We start from the raw sequence: 22,460 nt of genomic DNA, 5'->3' as shown, positions 1-22,460 counted from the left end.
CAGTGGATTTTTACGACCTCCGTCACTAATATGACGCAGCGGGACTTTTGAGACGGCCCAGCCCAAAATAGGTTGCCTTATGCGGATACATGCGTGTCACAGCCCGCCCCTCCCGGTTCTCTGAATTTATATTTTTAAATAGGCTCTGTCATGATTAATTGACCACATATATGAAGTTAAACAACTAAATTCTATCCAAACGATATCTTAATAGTAAATTCCGTGCCTCAAAAAAGAAGTTTGAGACCGTTTTAAAACCCAAAATAAGAAGTCACGGCACTCGCAGAACAACAATGGCTGCCGTTCGTTTTTTTTCGGCCCCAGTCAGGCTGCACTCGGCTTCATTCGGGCTCACTCGAACTCGCCACCTGATTGGCCAACGTAAGCTGTCAATCACAGAACGATGAGCGACGACGCTGATAGGCGCGGTTAGGTCCTGATTTCGCTGGAAACTCCCCAATATTGCAGAATGGGCGTTCATGCCAGACTCCTTCCTGACATCGAATGAAAATGAGATTTCCGGAGGGAGGGTTTACCAGGCTACCAGGGACCCCCCAGAAGCAAGGATTTGAGTTAAAAATGTTCGCTTTAAAATAATATAAATATATTAATTTGCACATATTTTCTCGATTTTTCAAAAATAGCAGATATACAAGCTTATAGCGCGGCACTCGGAGCCGCGCTATGAGCTTGTATATCTGCTATTTTTGAATAGCCAAAGTGTAAAATAATACTTTTTAGCTCAAATCAAAAAGTCACACAGATGCGTCCCAGGTCTTAATGGGTTAAAGGAGTAGTTCACCCCAAAAATGACTTATTGTCTATCAATGACACACCCCATGAAGCATTGAATTCATGGAGATTGTTTTGTTTCTATCGCATTCCTAAACCAATAATGTGATAACCGGCGGTCTCTCTCGGTAGGAGACACAAAGGAGAGTCTTTGAGTCTCCTACTGGGATACATTAGCATGTTTATTATTATCATCAAATTATTGGCTTAGGAATGTGACAAAAATAAAACAATATTTTTGGGTGAACTACTCCTTTAAGGTGTTTTAAAAATGTGTTTTAAAAAAAAGGTTGCTATTTCAATCTTGGTTTTGCTTGAGTTGCATTACAAACAGAAGTGAAGTCAAACAAAATCTATAAACCTTTCCCAACTGCAGTGCCAGAATGAATCTGATGGAATTCTAAAACAAGTACAGTACATGAGAGCTACAAGGATCACACACATGTCTGTCTACCACATAATGCCTTCTGTTGGATGTAAGACCCAATCACATTTAACATGACTGAATAGTCTATGCAGTGAAATACCACCAGCTCATCTACACACTAACCCCAGCCTAGGAAATACATAGGCTGCCTATTAATAGTCTTGATAGATAAATACATAGCAAGACAAAGATAACGTAGACAATATTTCCTCAAATTTAAAATAAAATAAAAAAAATTTGAAGGAGAAATTAGTCATTTGTGTTCGATTACAACTGTGTAACAAGTGTTCTACAAAATCACAACTCCGTTGTGTACTGCAAAGGCCTGCAAAGGCCTGCAAAGGACAAGCAAAAATATTGCCTGTCCTTTGGGAAAAAAACGAAAAACACAAAAAATAAAAATCTAACTTTATTCCCCATTTTCGGCCGTTTGGCAACTTGCGAGTTCTGTACCCAAACACTGTAAGCGGTCACAAATGGGGAAGTGTCCCCATTGGCTTAAAGGGCAAGACCACTTTGGTAGAGGTTTGGGTTGTGTAGTTACCTTGCCATGATGTAACTCTAAAGGTGGACAAGAAATCAAAAAATAATTGTTCCATAGTTTAGAAATTCATAATTCAAAATATGCTCCTCATTGACTTACATTGTACGGTCAAACAGCTCTCAAAGTCACTCTTTTAGCACGTAAACAAACACAAACAAAGTTGATATAGAGCATCACCAAACCCAGTACTGTTTGTTTTTTTAATAAAAATGTTAACTTCCTGTTGATTTTGCAATTTTTATTAAGAAGAAAACCCGGACTGGATCCACGGATCCGGATCCGGATCTTCAAATAGTAAACTCAACAGGAAGTTGACATTTTTATTAAAAAAACAAACAGTACTGGGTTTGGTGATGCTCTATATTGTCTGAATCAGCTTTGTTTGTGTTTGTTTATGTGCTAAAAGAGTGACTTTGAGAGCTGTTTGACCGTACAATGTAAGTCAATGAGGAGCATATTTTGAATTATCAATTTCTAAACAATGGAGCAATTATTTTTGATTTCTTGTCCACCTTTAGAGTTACATCATGGCAAGGTAACTACACAACCCAAACCTCTACCACAGTGGTCTTGGCCTTTAAAGGAGTGAAGGACAGCCAGGACAGCCAATGATGAATAGGTGTCGAATAGGTGTCGAATGATGACGATTAGGGGTGCAATACGTTAGTTCGACAGCGCATTCCTCCGACAGCGCAGTGCTCCGACATTAAACAGTAAACCCGAACCAAACCCGCACCCTAACCCTAACGGCACGCGGATGCCACATAGTCGGAGAAAAGGTCTGTCGGATTAACGCATGCCTCCCGACGATTAGATCTGACTGTTTATAGACTCAGGCGCTCTTCGAGCACCTGGTAAAAAGAGAAAAAAAGTGAGAATCACTGGTTGACATTACCTTGCACAATGAGATTGACTTGTGAGGTCTTAGGATGCTGTTTGGTCTGTATGGTACATGTGTAGGACCCCTCATCATATACATTCACCTATAGGAGGAGAGGAGAGGAGAGGAGAGGAGAGGAGAGAAGAGAAGAGAAGAGAAGAGAAGAGAAGAGAAGAGAAGAGAAGAGAAGAGAAGAGAAGAGAAGAGAAGAGAAGAGAAGAGAAGAGAAGAGAAGAGAAGAGAAGAGAAGAGAAGAGAAGAAGAGAAAAGACGAGGCTTTAATTGCCACTTTTTTTCACCAGTAGGGTAATCTGAGCAAAAGGCCATGCAAGTTCTAGCTCTTAGTCCTATTATTATCATCATAATCATCATGCTGGACGTTATCATAACAGTCTTTACCACACAAACATTATCATCATCATTGATGTTCTCTTCTCATGAGATGAAACAGCAGCCATGACAACAGCTACAGCTACAGAAACGGTACATCACACCACGGTACTGCTACGATACTGCACTACGGTACGGCTACGATACTGCACTACGGTACGGCTACGATACTGCACTACGGTACTGCTACGACACTGCACTACGGTACGGCTACGACACTGCACTACGGTACTGCTACGATACCGCACTACGGTACTGCTACGATACCGCACTACGGTACTGCTACGATACTGCACTACGGTACGGCTACGATACTGCACTACGGTACGGCTACGATACTGCACTACGGTACTGCTACGACACTGCACTACGGTACTGCTACGATACCGCACTACGGTACGGCTACGATACCGCACTACGGTACTGCTACGATACCGCACTACGGTACTGCTACGATACCGCACACGGTACTGCTACGATACCGCACTACGGTACTGCTACGATACCGCACTACGGTACGGCTACCATACTGCACTACGGTACTGCTACGATACTGCACTACTGCACTAGGGTACCTTCTGTATGCGCAGACTGTACTCCAGCTGTCCTTTAGTCACCAGGTCTACTCGGGGGTCCAGGGACCACTTGTCCTGACCAGTGAAGATGATGTTGGATCGATTGAGCCAGGCCACCTTGGACACTTTGTCATCCACATAACACCTGTGGACACAGAGAGCAAGAACAGAGAGGTGAGGAAAACCAAAGAGAATGAGGAACACTTTGATTCTGGACATTAGAGGACAAAGAGAAAGGCGTAAAGAAAAGGGTAGGTCACTTTTATAATCTCATTAGGAGTGAAGAGATGTCAAACGGAGGAAATTATAGCTATTACGTGAACACACCGAGTAGGCGGACAGCGTGAAAACCAGTTTGATTTCCGCAGTGGTGGAAAAAGTACTCACATGTTTTACTTAAGTAAATGTATCAATACTGCAATATAGACATATTCTGTTACAAGTAAAAGCCACAAATTCCAAATTTACTTGAGTAAAAGTACAAAAGTATTGGCATCAAAATGTACTTAAAGTACCAAAAGTAAAAGTACTCTTTATGCAGAATGTCCCATTTCACAAGGTATCATAATGTAAAATGTATTACATTTTTTGAAAATAGCATATTTACAAGCTCACAACGTGGTGCTTTAGCTTCGGCTATTTTCAAATAGCCAAAGTTTAAATAGGGCTGAAGAGGTTAATGTATATTTTGTAAAAGAAATGACTCAAATGTTTTACTCAAGTAAAAGTATCAATACTGCAATGTAGTAAAAAGTATTCCTTGTGCAGAATGTCTCATATCACAACTTCAAAATGTATAAAACACTTTGAAAACTAGAAAAAGTGCTCCTCGGAGCACAGGTCTCCGCCAGGTCACGTCGTTATTGTGGCCTCCTGGTGGCGCTATAATAGGACAATGTGAAAAGGGTGGCATTTCTTCCTCTGCCTAGTGGGAATGAGCGTGCATTCATGATTTGAGGCATTTTGTTGCAAAAATGTGTTTTGCTAAATTAGTCCTGCTGGTGGCGCTATAACAGGGCAATGTGAAAAGGGGGTCATTGCGTCCTTGGCCTAGTGGGAATGTGTGTGCAAATTTTCACGGAAATCACACACTGCGTTCATGATTTGAGACATTTTGTTCAAAACGGACCAATCCTGCCAACTTTGGAAGCCAACCTTAGCCAATCAGGATGTAATATGAAATATCGGACAGATCCGTCTTGATCACATGACTATAGAGATACTGTGTACCGATTTGCGTGATATTTGGATAAAATCTGTAGTAATATCCAAAAATGTGTTTTGCACAAATCGGCCTCCTGGTGGCGCTATAACAGGCCCATGTGAAATATTTGGGGCAGAGGTTCTGCTGTGGCATCGAGGGAGTGTGTGTGTGCAGTTTCACAGCGACTGGGGCAACGGTGGCGGAGATTAGCTGGTAACAGACAGAAGGACGGACGGACGGACGGACACACACACACACACACACACACACGGACGGACGGACGGAGGGTAAAACATACTCTCTCGCCATGCCTTCGGCCTGGCGGAGACAATAAGAGATCTACAAGCTCACAAAGCATCACATCAAGCGAGCTTGTAGATCGGCTATTTTCAATTGGCCAAAATATATATAGGGCTGAAGTGGTTAATGTATGTTTTGTAATAATAATCAAAATCTACAAAGTAACTAGTAACTCAAGTTTTCAAATAATTGTAATGGAGTAAAAGTACAATATTTGCCTCTGAGATGTAGTGGAGTAGAAGTAAAAGTACTGAAAATTGGAAATACTCCAATAAAGTCAAAATACAGAAAATGTACTCAGTTACTTTACACCACTGTTGAAAGGTGAAAGTGGATATATACAGCCAGCATGGTCAATTCAACTCATCTGCCACAGTTGGCAGATTTTTTTTGTTCTTAAACAGTTTGTAGTAAATTCCACTCTGGGAGAGACGACAGAAACAACGTGGTCAAGTTGTGAACGTCAGTGGTGTAAAGTAACTAAGTACATTTACTTAAGTACTGTCCTTGAGTACAATGTTGAGGTATTTGTACTTTCCAATTTCCAATACTTTTACTTCTACTCCATTCCATCTCGGATCCAAATATTGTACTTTTACTCCACTACAATTATTTGAAAACTCTATGCTATAGTTACTTTGTAGATTTTGATTATTATTACAAAACACACATAAACCACTTCAGCCATATTTAAACTATGGCTCTTTGAAAATAGCCTATCTACAAGCTCACAATGTGTTGCGATGCGACGGATTGTGAGCTTGTAGATCTGCTATTTTCAAAAGATTTTTATACATTTGAAAACTTGTGAAACGGGACCTTCTACATAATGAGTACTTTCTACTTTTGGTACTTTAAGTACATTTTGATACCAATACTTTTCTCTTTTACTCAAGTACATTTTGAATTCCTGACTTTGACTTGTAAAAGAGTACTTCTACGTTGCTGTATTGATACTTTTACTTTACCACTGGCCTCTACACTGCTACATTTATGGATGACAGGATCTAGGATCAGGCAGGTGGACAAAAGAAAAAGAAAACAACCTCAGTCCCAGCGCCTGCCTGGGTATAATCTATCCTCTCTAAACACATTCCAAAACACTGCAACACGTCCAAAGCCTGAGGATCGCGACATTTACATGTGAGGCGCATCCGCTGTCGTCTTGCATTACGCCAAATATACATTCCCATTGATTCCCACGTCTTCTCACATTTACATTTATTCATTAAGCAGTCGCGTTGCCAGCACCAGGCGAGGTGTGGAAGGAAACAAGAGGATATACCGCTGTCTTTATCCATCAGGATATATGCTCACTCTTAGAGCAGACACTGTATTTATCACTGAGGTGGTGGGGGGTGCACAGTGGTGGAAAAAGTACTCATATTTATTACTTAAGTAAAAGTATCAATACTGCAATGTAGACATGCTCTGTTACGGAATTCAAAATGTACTTGAGTAAAAATACACAAGTATTGGTATCAAAATGTACTTAAAGTACAAAAGTAAAAGTACTCATTATGCAGAATGTCCCTTTTCACAAGTTTTCAAATGCATACAAATCTTTTGAGATGAGACGCAACTATCGGCTGTTTTCAAATGGCCGAAATGTATATAGGGCTGAAGTGGTTAATGTATGTTTTATAATAATAATCAAAATCTACAAAGTAACTAGTAACTAAAGTTTTCAAGTAATTGTAGTGGAGTAAAAGCATAATATCTGCCTCTAGAGGAGAGGAGAGGAGAGGAGAGGAGAGGAAAGGAGGGCATAAAACTCAAGTTCAGTTGAGTTTCTTCTAGGGACTCGTAAGGCTGGCCGTAAGGCTTCAAACACACATATTACCGTTCTTTAAGTCAATCTAAAGCTCTGTGTGAGCTTTACTCTCTCTCTCTCTCTCTGTCCTCTCCTCTGTTGTCTTAATCATCATTCTCTGCTGAATAACTCTGTTCTCCCCCTCCATCTCTCTCTCTCTCTCTCTCTCTCTCTCTCTCTCTCTCTCTCTCTCTCTCTCTCTCTCTCTCTCTCTCTCTCTCTTTCTCTCACGTCTGTCGAACACCCTTGTCATTCTCACACTCCTGTTCTCTCTCATGGTTAATTCCACTTTTTCCACACACACACACACACACACACACACACACACACACACACACACACACACACACACACACACACACACACAAGGGCGCCGATCACGTGGGGGCGCCGGGTCCACAGCCCCCACGCTCAACTGATGAGACCCTCAGATCGGGGCCCAATCTAATTTCCATGACTATAGGCAAAGCAGCTCTCTGAAGGTTTAAATGGTGCCCGCGACGGCCGCGACGCATTCAACGAGCCGGCCGTTAACACCTATAGAACAATAGGCAGGAATGTAACACCCCCACCCAGCCATCAGCTAGTCAAGTTCAGCCCCCAGGGTCGCGGACAAACAACGGCGCCCCTGCACACACACACACGCACACTAGAGGTCTTCACGGGTCAAATATAAATACCCGAACCCAAATGGACCCGTGATTTTTTTTACCCGGAACCGAATGGACCCGGCCTATGGTCCAATATGAAGGACCGATACCCGAGTGGACCCGCGAAGAAAATACCCGTAACCGAATGGACCCGGGCCATTGTTAGAAATTGAGATCTGGACCCCGAACAGCACCAAGAGCTGTCGGGAACCGACCCGTATAGAACCGTGACATACAAGAACCGAACCCGTACATAACCCGAGCCTCCGAAAAACCCGAATGCAAAATTGTTTGCCAACGTCATTTGTTGTCCAGCGTTAAATAAGACTTGTTTCATACTTTCTTACCTATAAATGTATAGCCTCCATGATTATGATGTATAATCCCAGTCAATGCTCATTGGACAGCTATACAAAAATAAATCCACGTTCTAGATGTTTGTAATCCTTCTTCATTGCCGACTATAATCCACGTTAATTTCTAATGAATGTTAAACCACATTTAATGTTGTTTAACATTATAATTGGCTTTGGAGTTTCCATTGTGCTGAGTATACCGGTAACAACGTGTTGATATTAACTCAATTATTTTACCATTTTTAACCATTAACCAAAGCGTTACGTTAATCGACAATATTTGATATAACCGGTGTATATAAATGAGTGGGTAAAATATGTCCAAGGATTCGTCGGTGACGTCATCGCCGACGAATCCTTGCTAAAGTTGCTATCTTTAAAACAACTTCGAACATGGCGTAGCGTCCGTCGCTACTTCCTTGTTGCATAGTGACATCACTGTCGAATCCTTGGTATCTTTGTCCTAGCTTTTCAACGTGTGTGTTGATCAACGCAGTTAATATGCGCTGTAGTCTTTGCTCGTGGTAGTGAAACACTAAACATGATTATTATCTCATGTCAACATTCAAGTACAAGTATCAGAAGATGTAACTCAGGTAAAGTAATGCGCCACTCTGCAAGTTTAACTAAAGTTTTCCACCTGTCCAAATTGTTCCTAATACAGACAGAGCCTTAGGTCAAGAAAGACGATCATCAAGGCTAATACAGACATAAATATGTTTTAATCATCCTATCCTTGTTAATATATCGCCATTTAGATCAATGATATAACATTATGTAGTGATATGATAATATAAATAGCAGCCAGTCATTGACTGCGTCACTGCCAGTCTGTCTTCTGAGCGACCGACCTCCCTCCATCCACTCGGGTATTAATGGAACCGTGTATTTCACAGTCTGAGCCCCGAGAAACCCGCTCGCCGGGTCAACTCGGGTATTAGTGGAACCGTCCATTTCACAGTCGGAGAACCGAGACCCGAGACGGACTGTACCGGCTCCGACCCGGACCCGGAGTCACATCTTGTGAATGGACCCGTGACCCGAGACGGACTGTACCGGCTCCAACCCGGACCCGGAGTCACATCTTGTGAATGGACCCGTGACCGAGCCGGGTACGGGTCGGAACCCGGGTATTTCGGGTTACATGCCAAACCCGACGAGCTCTAACACACACACACACACACACACACACACACACACACACACACACACACACACACACACACACACACACACACACACACACACACACCCCCCTTCTTCCCACTACAGCCTCATGTCCCTGGAGGCGTGACTCACTCCACTCCCGGCAGAGTGCCACAGCTAGAGCATGCTGTGTAGTCACTACTTCCTGTTCTGGCTAACGAGCTTCCCTCCTATCAGCTGTCAAAGCAGCTGTGTGTGTGTGTGTCTGCTGCAGAAGGAGCTGTCAATGTGTGTGTGTGTGTGTGTGTGTGTGTGTGTGTGTGTGTGTGTGTGTGTGTGTGTGTGTGTGTGTGTGTGTGTGTGTGTGTGTGTGTGTGTGCGTGTGCGCTTGTGTGTGCGCGTGCGCGTGTGTGCAGGGCTGTGTTCTATGGAGCTGAATGGGAATTATTATCTGAACTCAACTCAACAAGTGGTTTTGGTAGATAAGTCTGATTTATTGGGATGTTGAGCCATTGTTGAGTGATTCATCGTTATGAATGTCTTCTGGGACATTCTGGAAATATCATGACCGGCGAGTGCTGCGCTATGAGCTTGCAGATCTACTATTTCTTTGAAAAATCATGGAAAATGTGTGTAAATCTTTGAATATATGTATATATGTTTTAAAACGAAACATTTTAACTCCAATCTGTGCTTCCAACCAAATGGACCCTTACGGGTCCATGTGGTTCCATTTGTACACTCTCAGAGTTACACACCTGTAAGGGGCCATTTGGAAGCCCATGAGGGTCCCTGGACCCCAACTGTAGACCCACTGGTGTAACAGAGTGTTTCCAGTGAGCCAACATGCACAATATCAGCACCCTGACTCTGTTTGACCAGAATGGAACAGAGCCTTCATTAGTATCATTGGCAACACCTGTGAATGTCTTCACAATATGGCTGCTGTGCATAGAGCCAATAGTCTGCAGCTGACAGGGGTCTGTGTGTGGGCTGACTGATGCCTGCAAACTGGGTATTGGGTTTAACGGGAGAGCCCAATGGATGGATGTGTGCTTCAGGGCATAAGCTATGTCTCTCTCTATCGCTCTCTTTCTCTCTCTCTCTCTCTCTCTCCAGGTCATGGCAGGTGTCGCATTAATATTTCATTCAGCCTGTCGTCCATCCTCCTCTCTGCTCTCTGTGTCTTCCTGCTCTCTTCCAAATGCAAGTGTGTGTGTGTGTGTGTGTGTGTGTGTGTGTGTGTGCGCGCGCGCGCGCTTGTGTGTGTGTGCGTGTGTGCAGGGCTGTGTTCTATGGAGCTGAATGGGAATTATTATCTGAACTCAACTCAACAAGTGGTTTTGGTAGATAAGTCTGATTTATTGGGATGCTGAGCCATTGTTGAGTGATTCATCGTTATGAATGTCTTCTGGGACATTCTGGAAATATCATGACCGGCGAGTGCTGCTATTTCTTTGAAAAATCATGGAAAATTTGTGTAAATCTTTGAATATATGTATATGTTTTAAAACGAAACATTTTAACTCCAATCTGTGCTTCTGGGGGTCCCTGGAACGCATCATTTTGGGGGTCCTTGACGTGGACAAGTTGGAGCACCACTGATACAGCAACATACTGTTAGGATTTAGAAAATGTTTTTAGCTATGTGTTTGGCCCGCGGACCCCCATCTCAAAATGTTTTGTTCCAGGGACCCCCCAGAAGCAAAGATTTGAGTTACAAATGTTCGATAATAAAGACACAGATAATAAAGATATACAAAATAATAAAGATATACAAGCTCATAGCGCGGCACTCATGAGCTTGTATATATCTTCATCATGAGCTTGTAGATCTGCCATTTTTGAAGAGCAAAGGAAATCTTAAAATTACACAGATGCGTTCCCGGATTGAATGGGTTAACCAATGGACACATAGTGCCAGTGTGGATAAGCCAATAGGCTCTATGCACAGCAGCCATATTATCACTTCCTTCCCAGGTGTTATCAATGATACTAATGAAGGCTCTGTTCCATTTCGTCTAGCTCAGTGGTTTCCACAACCCCCATACCTCTGAGAGTGTACAAATGGAACCAAATGTGTGTGTGTGTGTGTGTGTGTGTGTGTGTGTGTGTGTGTGTGTGTGTGTGTGTGTGTGTGTGTGTGTGTGTGTGTGTGTGTGTGTGTGTGTGTGTGTGTGTGTGTGTGTGTGTGTGTGTGTGTGAGTGAGTGTGTGTGAGAGAGAGAGAGAGAGAGAGAGAGAGAGAGAGAGAGAGAGAGAGAGAGAGAGAGAGAGAGAGAGAGAGAGAGAGAGAGAGAGAGAGAGAGAGAGAGAGAGAGAGAGAGAGAGAGAGAGAGAGAGAGAGAGAGAGAGAGAGAGAGAGAGAATAAAGCAGAAGTGGAAGTAATGTATTTCTGGTAAGCATTCAGCCTGCCCCTCTGGACAAGGCAGCGAGGCTTAACCATAACAAAGCATTGAAATAGCTGCTTATAGTGAGCTTGTAGATCGGTATAAAATAGGGCTGAAGTGGTAAATGTATGTTTTATAATGTAATCTTTTCTATCTGCAAAGTAACTAATTGAAGTGGAGTTAAATTTCAATATTTGCCTCTGAGATGTAGTGGAGTAGAAGTAAAAGTATAGACGATGGGAAACACAAAATTGTACTTAAGTACAGTACTTGAGTAAATGTACTCTCGCCTTGGGTCTGCATGCACCAGTACCTGGAGCGACTCGGCAGAGTATTGATACTTTTACTTAAGTAAAACATTGGAGTACTTTTTCCACCACTGCGACTTGGTAATCAGGGCAGGAAATAATTGTTTTGAGACCAGACCAGCAGATATGGCTGGGGAAAAATTACACAAAAAACAACAACAGAACTAAAACAAATATATATGCTGACTTATTTCAGGTCTTGTTTGATGGAAATTGGACTTGGTAAGGTGGCAACAGGCCCAAGGCTTTATGGGAGCACCAGCCAGCACTGTTAAGGGTCTTTGTGCATCTTCTGTTTACAAAAAGTATTTGAAGCCCTTCCAAAAAATGAATGATTTCCATGACAACTGACAAGGCCATTACAATTGGAAGCACGGAGAGAGAGAGAGAGAGAGAGAGAGAGAGAGAGAGAGAGAGAGAGAGAGAGAGAGAGAGAGAGAGAGAGAGAGAGAGAGAGAGAGAGAGAGAGACGGAGGAAAACAACAGTCTGACTAAAATCATTGACACGCACGCACACGCACGCACGCACGCACGCACGCACGCACGCACGCACGCACGCACGCACGCACGCACGCACGCACACACACACAGAGACACACACACACACACGGAGGGGCACACGCACGCACGCACGCACGCACGCACGCACGCACGCACGCACGCACGCACGCACGCACTCACGCACACACACACACACACTCACACACACACACACACACACACACACACACACACACACACACACACACACACACACACACACACATGGAGGGGCACAGCCTGGCAGCGTGGCCCCATCAGCCTCGGTTCATTTCCAGCAGAGCCTCTTTGGCAGCTGGATCTCTCTCTCTCTCGTCTGCTCTGGGTTTCAGTGTTTCTGTAAGCAGTCTCGTGTCGTGCGGTGGAGGGGAGGGATGTCAGTATAGGACATAACAAGCTGGTTACAGATAAGAGATACAGATACGCAGCCCAAAAACAAAAAAGCTGATCTACAAGTTCAAAATGGGTCGCGATGCGTACGCCTTTTGAGCTTGTAGATCTTTTACTTTTGCTGCTTTTGTGTCAACGATATATGACAGAATTAATGACACAAATGATTCAGTCAGTCAGTCTGTGCGTGCGAGCGTGCGTGTGTGAGCACCAGTGACACATAGTGACACAATGATATCACCACTAACACAAAGAGAAGATAGCGGGAGTCAGCATCAGTGGTGGAAAAAGTAACATAGAGCCTATTCACGTGAGGGGTAATGGGTCTGATTAGAGGGCGATTGAAGGATTTGTGCCACCCAGCTTTACAAATAGAAGGTGTGGTACTGGGGGGAGGGGCGAACAAACAAGCCTGTGTACCAGTGTGAACGGGTGACTTGAGAGGAGATCTCCTGGGCGCCAGTGTTACTAGTTTAGGTTATAGATTTAACTCAAAAGTAAGCTGCGGCCTACTTTTACGCAGAAGAAATAGCGAGCCCAGCGGAAGAGGAACGTGTCGTTGCTGCCCTGGGGTTACAATCGCTGGATTTATGAATGAACCGCCGGTCACAAGAGGATTCTGACGGCGCCGTGGGTTAAATAAATCCATATGTATGTTCCTGTGGATTACAAATTATGGGGTACCCCAGATTTAAGTTACCTTCGGACCGCGTCGTGGGGTATTGGTTGGGGAAACCAATAGGGGGTGCGATTTGTTTTGTTTTTGTCGCATTCCTAAGCCAATAACTTGATGACCTGTGGCTGCTCCGGTAGGAGACTCAAAGTGTCAACTTTGAGTGTCCCACGCGGAGACATTAGCATCTTTCCGCCGGTCATCATATTATTGACTTAGGAATGCGAAAAGAAAAAAAAAAAATCCATGAATTCAAGTTTATGGGGTGTGTAATTGCCGGCGTTGGTGTACTGTTATGTCCATGTATCCATTATGTGTGTGAGGTCTTAGCCCATATGCTGCATTGTGTGTTAGCAGATCTAAAAGGCTACAATCCCAACACACAGTTTGGTACTTAAACCCTCTGTCCCAGGCAGGGCTGTAGAAACAGGACCTTGCACCAATTCACTGTCGCTATCTTTTTCCCGGTTACCAATCGCTTAGCGCTTATAAGGGATGTTTTTGTCATCTGAGTGAGCACAATTGTCATCGAAGCCGACAAGAGCATGTGACGGGCCCGTTTTCTCTCAGTGTGATGCTACATGTCTCTGTGATAAACACAGATTGGCCCAAGCAGCAGCAAAATGGGTTTTCCAGAGTGAGAGAGAGCTCCTCTGCTGGGAGTATCAAGGAGTGGAATTTACCCTCCCACCCCACAGTAATCATGGTCTGGTGACATGATAGTGGTGACATAAGGGACCGTCAAAGATTAGTATGTTATCTCCTCCGTGTCAATAAGAGCCTCTTATTCCCTCAGGGTGAAACATTCTGTGTGTGTCAGTGTGCGGTTTCTTTGTGTGTAGCAAGAGTTATACAATGTACACCAGAGAGAATGGTTCTAATGTGACCGTCACACAGCTGTTGCTGTGTGTTTGGCTTGTGTTAGCACAGTGGTTCTCGAACTTTTTCATGTCAAGGACCCCCAAATTGACACTTATTAGCCCGCGGACCCCCATTTGAAAAGATAAGCCAGGGACCCCGATATGCGAAGATTTTTACAGCTGTAGCCGTAAAAAAATGTATATGAAGGACCCCCAGTTTGACATGCATTAGGCTACGGACCCCCATTTTATGGGATTTATATCCCTGGGACCCCAATTTATATTGTAAAATCAATGTTGATTTAACTCTGAGAGTGTACAAATGGAACCAAATGGTTTACCATTTGGTTCCATTTGTACACTCTCAGAGTTACAGACCCATAAGGGTCCATTTGGTTCCTATCAATCATTTAGCTGGGGACCCCCTGGAACCCCCTCAAGTACCCCTGGGGGTCCCCGGACCCCACTTTGAGAACCAATGTGTTAGCAGGTTGTAAAAAGTACCTCTTGTACACAGATTAGCCTACTAACAGGCTGAATGCTAACAAGTCACAGAGGGGATTGTGTACACATCTTGTACCTGTATTTAGGCCAGGTGCTGGGCATCAAGGCAAGAATCAAGGAGAAGAAGGTACAACATCCGCACACTTGTTTAAAGCTCCCAAAATGTATTTTCTTTAATGGCACAACGTTTCGACCATATACTGTAGGTCTTCATCAGGCAAAAGAATGCCATCAAGTAGCAGATCAAAAGAACAAATAAAGTGCCAAAATAAATGTCAAAATGTAATTTTATTAGCAATTTGCAGATGTCGCTGCATCATATTACGTTAGTGCTGTTTGAATAAGCAAACAGTCCATGGGCATTTTTTAAATCTAATGTACCAGAAAATACTTGTAATTTGTGTTTGTGCTAGAGGCTAATGTCCTCCCACACACTGAGTTAAATAACAATGGAAATAGTTATTTATATTGTGTTATTAAAATAGTACTGTGATGAAATTATACATTCAACAACCTGCTTGTCTCTCTGTCTCTCTCTCTCTCCATTGAAAGAGGAAAGGCAAACAAAAAACTCTTTCCCTCTTTGGCTTCTGACGAAGGATATCAATGCAAAGAAAACTCTTTCTCATCAGCCAGCATCATAAGTTGTGGCCCTTTTTACATGCATCACAGGACAAAACACTGCTTGTTTCTCTGTACTGTAAATACAGAATTTGTTCACCAAACAGATCACCAGTATGCGCATGTTTTTTTTTTTTTGGGGGGGGGGGTTCGTCCATTCCGTTCCGGTTTTATCATTCAACTCCTGTTTCACATTTCTCCAACAATTAGCACGTCTTTCTCATTTGCTTCTCTAAGTTTTGACAAAATGTAATCCCGTCGGCCACAAAGAAACGTGGCCTTTAAAAATCGCTCACTGGAATACTGTTAGAAGTTGTTTTTAATGTGGGCTTTGCAAATCACTCACTGCATTACTTATATGCTTTTTTCTCTCTCTCTCTCTCTCTCTCTCTCTCTCTCTCTCTCTCTCTCTCTCTCTCAACTTGTGGGACGCATTCAGTGGTGGAGAAAGTACTGAGTGACATGTTTTACTTAAGTAAAACTATCAATACCACAATGCAGAAGTACTCTGTTACAAGTAAAAGGCCTGTGTTCAAAATGGTACTTGAGTAAAAGTACAAAAATATTGGCATCAAAATATACTTAGAGTAACCAAAAGTAAAAGTACTTCATGTTTGAAAATAGCAGATCTACAAGCTCACAACACGTCGCGATGCGACGTGTTGTGAGCTTGTAGATAATAATTTGTATCTGCAAAGTAACTAGTAACTAAAGTTTTCAAATCAGTGTAGTGGAGTAAAAGTATAATATTTGCCTCTGAGATGTAGTGGAGTAGAAGTAAAAGTATTGAAAATTGGAAATACTCCAGTAACGTAAAAAATCCTCAAGGATGTACTTAAGTACAGTACTTGAGTAAATGTACTTAGTTACTTTACACCGCTGGATGTACTGTGATATGCTAATTGTGTTGCATATCACAGGTAACCGTGGAGACGAAGCAATGACTTATATGCTAATTGAAAGCATATCACCATAATGGCATAATGGTTGTTTCAATTAAAGCACAATTAAAGCACATCTTCTTCATCTTGCAACTTTGATTGTGGAGCATCACATGTGCTGTTTTCACCGTAACTGACACCGTATCGCCTGATATAATGCATGAAAATTAACCCACATTAAATTATGGACATAATGTTTATTATGAAACTTCATCAGTGAAACATTAGCATTCTCCAATTCATGTATCAGGACTATTACTGTATGTTAGTATAATGTGTTTGCAATTAATGCAGGTACACTTTTACACATTTATTAATCTGTTAATGGGATTGAAGTCATCTGCCAGGCAATTAAAGAGGCATTTAGCTCAAAGGTAGGGAATGATAATTGATTTACATTTATTCATTGTGTGTCCCCCATCGCATTATCTTAAAATATCATTATTTTGTGTCAATGAGCCTTTAACAGCTGCCTCATAGCTGTTGGGGGATGCTGTCTTACGGCGTTGATAAGCTAACAAATGACTGCTTCAATTAAGGATTCAATGGATATATTTAATTATCATCATGAGACACCAGCACTGTAAAACCAAGAGCCGGAACAGCCCTCATACAGGAATAACGATACAAGGCCACTTGTTAGAAAACGTACCGCCATCAATCTTCATTTAATGACTGTAGACCAGGGGTCTTCAACAGGGGGTCTGGGACCCCTAGGGATCCTCAGGGTTACTACAGGGGGTCCGCCAAATCTTTGTGTGATATGATTATTGTTTTTTACCTCAACCACTTGAACCCTAGCATCCCTTTTCTGAGGAGAACTTTAGCCAAAAATAGCCGGTCTACAAGCTTGTGAGCTTGTAGATCGGCTATTTTTGGTGAAGAGGTATAGGTGAAGAGGGAAAAAAAGCAGACCAAGTAAACAAAAAGGTTTAATCTGAAACACAATTTTATACAATATTAGTCCATGGGCCCAGGTCAGAATTTTCACTAATCAGGGACACTCAAGGTGGCAAATTCTAGTTTGGTATTTTGAAAAGGTCTATATCCCTAGATAATATTTCAACATGATAACCCTTCCCAAGTAGTAGATTAGTCCTAGTTATCAGCCTTCAATGACACCAACCATAGATCCAAAGAATGAAAAAATCGCCTAACCTTTTTTGAATAGAACAAGTCATACAGAGGGAAAAAAAAACATTATTCAATCTCTTACATTCACTTATTTAACCACATGAACCCTAGCATGCCTATTCTGGGGCAAACATTCAGCAAATGGCATGTCTACAAGCTCACAACACTTCACGTTGTGATACGATGTGAACAGCATTTTCACTAATCGGGGTCACTCAAGTGCAACATTTGCAAAATCTAGTTTTGTATTTTGAATAGGTCTATATCCCTAGATGATATTTGATCATGATATCCTTTCCCAAGTAGTAGATTAGTCACAGTTATCAGTCTTCAAAGACACCAACCATATATTCAAATAATGAAGAAAGCGTGCCACTCTTTTTGAACAAAACATGTGATACAGAGGGGGGGGGGGAAATAATTTTCTCTCTTTCATTCACTTTAATATTAATAAAATAATAATAAAATAGTAGCTTGAATGTATATGGCGCCTTTCAAAAACAATGAACAACCAACAGCCAAACTAACAAAACAACAAACAACTATATGTCATAAGCCTGAGAGAATAGGTGTCTTTTCAAGACACACAGCCTTAAGAGTCCAGTGTTGCATGAGCATGGAGCAGGAACATGACCAATCCCTATTGGGAGAGAGTTCCACAGGGTGGGGGCTGCCACACTGAAGGCTCTGTCCCCGACAGAGCCTTCAGAACAAGGTTCAGAACATGGTTCACTTGTTTGCCTTAGGGACAGAGAGGAGGTCCAAGTCTGTGGACCACAGGGTCCGTGACAGAGTCGGTTTATGGAGTAGGCTTGAGAGGTACTTTAATCAATGATCATCATCATCATCATCATCATAACTGTCATACCAATATCAATTCTTCAGTATTCGTCATCGTCATTATTATCATCATCATAATCAATCAGTTCCACTTCATCTTCCTCCTCTTCCTTCTGATTGCTGCAGGTTTGTAGCTTGCACATTTCTGTGCACTTTAATTTGTTGGCAAGGCAGGAACAGTCTGGAAACTTGCAGGTCCGTACACACTTGCAGGCCATAAGTTCCAGGACAGCCATTGGTGCTGAGGCTGACAGGCTGGTGGTAAATGCTAAATGGTGCATTTATATAGCGTTTTTATCCAAAGCGCTTTACATAGATTGTACGTTACATTCACCCATTCACACACCGATGGCGGAGGAAACCATGCAAGGCACCAAACTGCTCAGAGAAATTAGGGGTTCAATGTCTTGCTCAAGGACACTTCGACACTAACTCTGGGGGAGCCCGGGATCGAACTAGGAACCTTGCGGTTTCCAGTTCACTCTACCCGGCCACTCTACCCCTGAGCCACTGCCGCCCCATGGTGGTGCATGTGGAGTGGGCTGTTCATGTGAAACAGTGCAAGAGAGTTGTCATAGTCTCCAATGACACACACACCTTCACATTACTGCTATACTACACCCCATATACTTACTTCCAAGCACTGAGGATGAAGGAGATCTGGCAGCAGTATGGCACTGGTGAGAAGCGGCGCATTCTCCCACTGCATCAAGCAGTCTCTCACCTTGGAGCACCACTAGCCAAGACAGTGATCAAGGCACACATCCTGACTGGAGATGACTGCATGAGTAAGGTGGGGACCAAACATGCTGCTATGACTTTTGACCCAGTGCAATATCTGACAATCTTTGGAGAGGCAGACACCTTGACCGAACAAGACACCGCGTTGACAGAGAAGTACTTGGTGCGTGTCTGGGCAGGGTCCAGTTAAAGTACAACAGCAAGACATTTGATGACCTCAGGGTAGAAAACTATACCTGTGCCAGTGCTGGAATGGATGCTCTCCCTCCCACAAGTAGTGTGATCAGAGGCCACATCCAAGGTGTCTTTCTGGTGCATAGGGCTTGCGACCTGTTGCGACAGCCAAGGAACCTCAGGCAAGACTAGCACCAATGGAACATGGATGGGAGGAGCACTTTGGTACACTCCTGCCATCTAAGTGTCTGAAGGCCTTACCACCAAGTCTGCTCACAGCATGCAAGTATTCAGGCAAGTGTGACACTCGCCGATGTGGGTGCCGTGCTGCTGGAGTTCCATGCATCATATTCTGCCATGGAAACATTTAAAATCCATCCTGTAAAAGTCCATCACACTAACCAGCATGCACACATATGGTGCACTTTGAGAGGAATTGTTATTTGATTTTGAGTTACGATTTTATTTGTATGTCTTTGTATGTCTTTTGTTAGAAATAATACAAATCATTATTGAAAAGAAAAATACAATGAAAGTTATTGAGTAATTGAGTTATTGAAAAATTGCATTGACTTACATATTTCAATGACAAGATGCTCCTTAATGGTCAAAACAATATCAGAAAGGAATTATAAATGCCAGAATTTGTTTAATTAGTCTTATTACACCTGTTTTTAGTCCTAACAATGGCCAAGTTATGGCCAAGGTCTTCGAAATATCAAGATGACCGTGACCATAACCTTTCAAGGTCAACATCACCCAAAGTGGTCATAACAGAAATGAATTCCCCACCCCACAATTAGTCAACATGGAGGTATTGCATGTGTATATACACAAAAAAAGTTGGATTTTCAGGCGATGGCGGCCATTTTTGATTTGGCCATTGCGCCATTCGTGGCACTATGGCGGATGAGAACCTCTGTGATTTTTCATGTCTAGGTACCCGTTGACTCAGTTCAAGTGAGAAATTCTCCTAACACCAAATTGCGAACGGTTCTATTGGCCAGGTACAGAACTACTGTGCAGATAATGTGGGGAGATAATGGCAAAAACATGGATGTCCTAAAAAAGTATTAAAGCTACTCATTTGAAAAGGCTATCATGTTTCAAAGTACCTATATGGACCCTACAAACAAAATGGTGCCAAAGAGATTTTGCCACCTTACGTGTCCCTGACTTCTCGTCTGGCCCATGGACTAGAGGGGTTCCCTGCTTTATCTCTCTCTCAGCTAGGGGGTCATTGGCCTGAAAACGTTGAAGACCCCTGCTGTAGACCATTCTATCATCACCTATACTGCAGCTGAACTACAGCAACATAAAGGTTTCAAAGATCATTTGATGGAATGTGCTGTCCTGATGTCTTCTTCACCCATCTGGATGTCATTGTTAACATTAGTTAACCTCCTGCTATAGGCTTTGAGTGCAATAGCAATATTAATAGAGATGGTTTACTGTACAATGGCTACATTAAAGGGCCACTTCACCCATTTTCACCTAACTTCGTATAATTGGTCCTCACTGATGTTCATCATAAGATGGCATCATTGAGATGGTTTACTGTACGCTATTATTGTTTCCGTAGGAGGCGAGGCATAAGGGAGCGTTTGTTTTCGGCGACGGAGGCGTCTGAAGCAGACTTGAGCCACGAGAGGCACCGCCGAGCAGTGGTGGAAAGTAACTAAGTATATTTACTTAAGTACTGTACTTAAAGGAGTAGTTTACCCCAACAAAAATCGTATTTTCTATCAACTGCACACCCCATGAAGTCTTGAATTCATGGATTTTGTTTCATTTTTGTTGCATTCATAAGCCAATAATTTGATTCCCGTCTCCTACCGGCTAATGTATCCGGTAGGAGACACAAAGTAGTTTATTTGTGTCTCCTACCGTATATACACCTGGTCATCAAATTATTGGCTCGGGAATGTGACAAAAATGAAAAAGAATCCATGAATTCAAGGCTTCATGGGGTGTGCAATTGATAGAAAATACGTTTTTTTTTGGGGTGAACTACTCCTTTAACTTCTACTCCACTACATCCCGGATCCAAATATTGTACTTTTACTCCAGTAAATGTATTTGAAAACTTTAGTTACTAGTTACTTTGTGGATTTGGATTATTATTACAAAACATACCACTTCAGCACTATGTACATTTCGGCCATTCGGAAACAGCCGGTCTACGAGCTCACAATGCATCGCGACGCATTCTGAGCTTGTAGATTGAAGCTTCCAGGGGTTTTTCTCTCTTTAAAGAATGAAAGAGTATGAGAGAGAGAGAGAGAGAGAGAGAGAGAGAAACAAGCAGGTTGTTGAATGTATAATTTCATCACAGTGCTATTTTAATAACAAAATATAAACTATTTTCATTGTTATTTAACTGAGTGTAACTGAGAGATGCAAGCAAAAGGATTTGACTATAGGGAGAGAGAGGGAGGCCTGTTATTTTGGGAACAAGCTTGGATCATTCTGTTCTAAGCAGAAACCACTAATACTTTAATCTCTTCATCGCTATCGGGGATGTTGGTTTATTTGATTTGATTTATTTTATTAACCCACACACCGGAAAGAGCCACAGGCCAACGCGTGCGAGACGAGGTGGAAAACACTCACACAGACACACACACACACACACACACACACACACACACACACACACACACACACACACACACACACACACACACACACACACACACACACACACACACACACACACCACCAAAGGGATGAAAACACAAAAAACTAGATGAATGAAAGTTTAAGCTTCCCCCCAAGAGATGATGAGTTAGTACAATGTGAGGCGGTGCGTGTCAGCGCTCACGCGCGTGTGTGGGTGCGTGCGTGTCTTTTCTCTGTGTCAAGTTTCTTTATTTGTACAAGTATAAGATTAATCCATTCCCATGATGCAATGTAATCATGAGACAGTCATAGGATTCACAAAGGCAGACCTTTATTTATCTCCTTCAGGAGACTTTCAGTTTCAGCTTCACTCAGGTGATGGCTGCTCAGATGGTCATGATCAGGGGCTGTTAGGGGTTCGACACGTACTGGGTGACACGGTGGGGATGTGACCTTCTGATGACCAGACGGTCTCTCTCTACTACCCACCAGTGGTGGAGAAAGTACTCAAATGTTTTACTTAAGTAAAAGTATCAATACTGTAATGTACTGTTACAAGTAAAAGTCCGGAATTTTGACTTGACAAAATTGACTTGAGTAAAAGTACAAATGTATCAAAATGTACTTAAAGTACTTAAAAACATA

General features: G+C 42.6%; 2 protein-coding genes across 2 annotated transcripts in view; one reads left to right on the top strand and one right to left on the bottom strand.

Annotated features, from left to right (window-relative positions):
• Positions 1-22,460, top strand: part of LOC311051909 (GTPase IMAP family member 8-like) — a 644,135-nt gene that overhangs the window by 216,181 nt on the left and 405,494 nt on the right. The window lies entirely within an intron of this gene.
• The window catches only part of LOC311051919 (limbic system-associated membrane protein-like), a 182,942-nt gene that overhangs the window by 64,772 nt on the left and 95,710 nt on the right, over positions 1-22,460 (bottom strand). Inside the window, exons 2-3 of the mRNA XM_084066645.1 lie at positions 3,609-3,753; positions 2,659-2,746 (exon numbers count right to left, since the gene is read on the bottom strand). Coding sequence (XP_083922771.1) covers positions 2,659-2,746; positions 3,609-3,753 — 233 coding nt within the window. The remainder of the gene's footprint in view (positions 1-2,658; positions 2,747-3,608; positions 3,754-22,460) is intronic.

Source organism: Gymnoscopelus microlampas (assembly GCF_963454915.1).
Source record: "Gymnoscopelus microlampas genome assembly, chromosome: 1".
Classification (NCBI taxonomy): Eukaryota; Metazoa; Chordata; class Actinopteri; order Myctophiformes; family Myctophidae; genus Gymnoscopelus; species Gymnoscopelus microlampas.
Note: the sequence above shows the minus strand (reverse complement) of the source record. Positions and strands in the feature narration are given on the sequence as shown.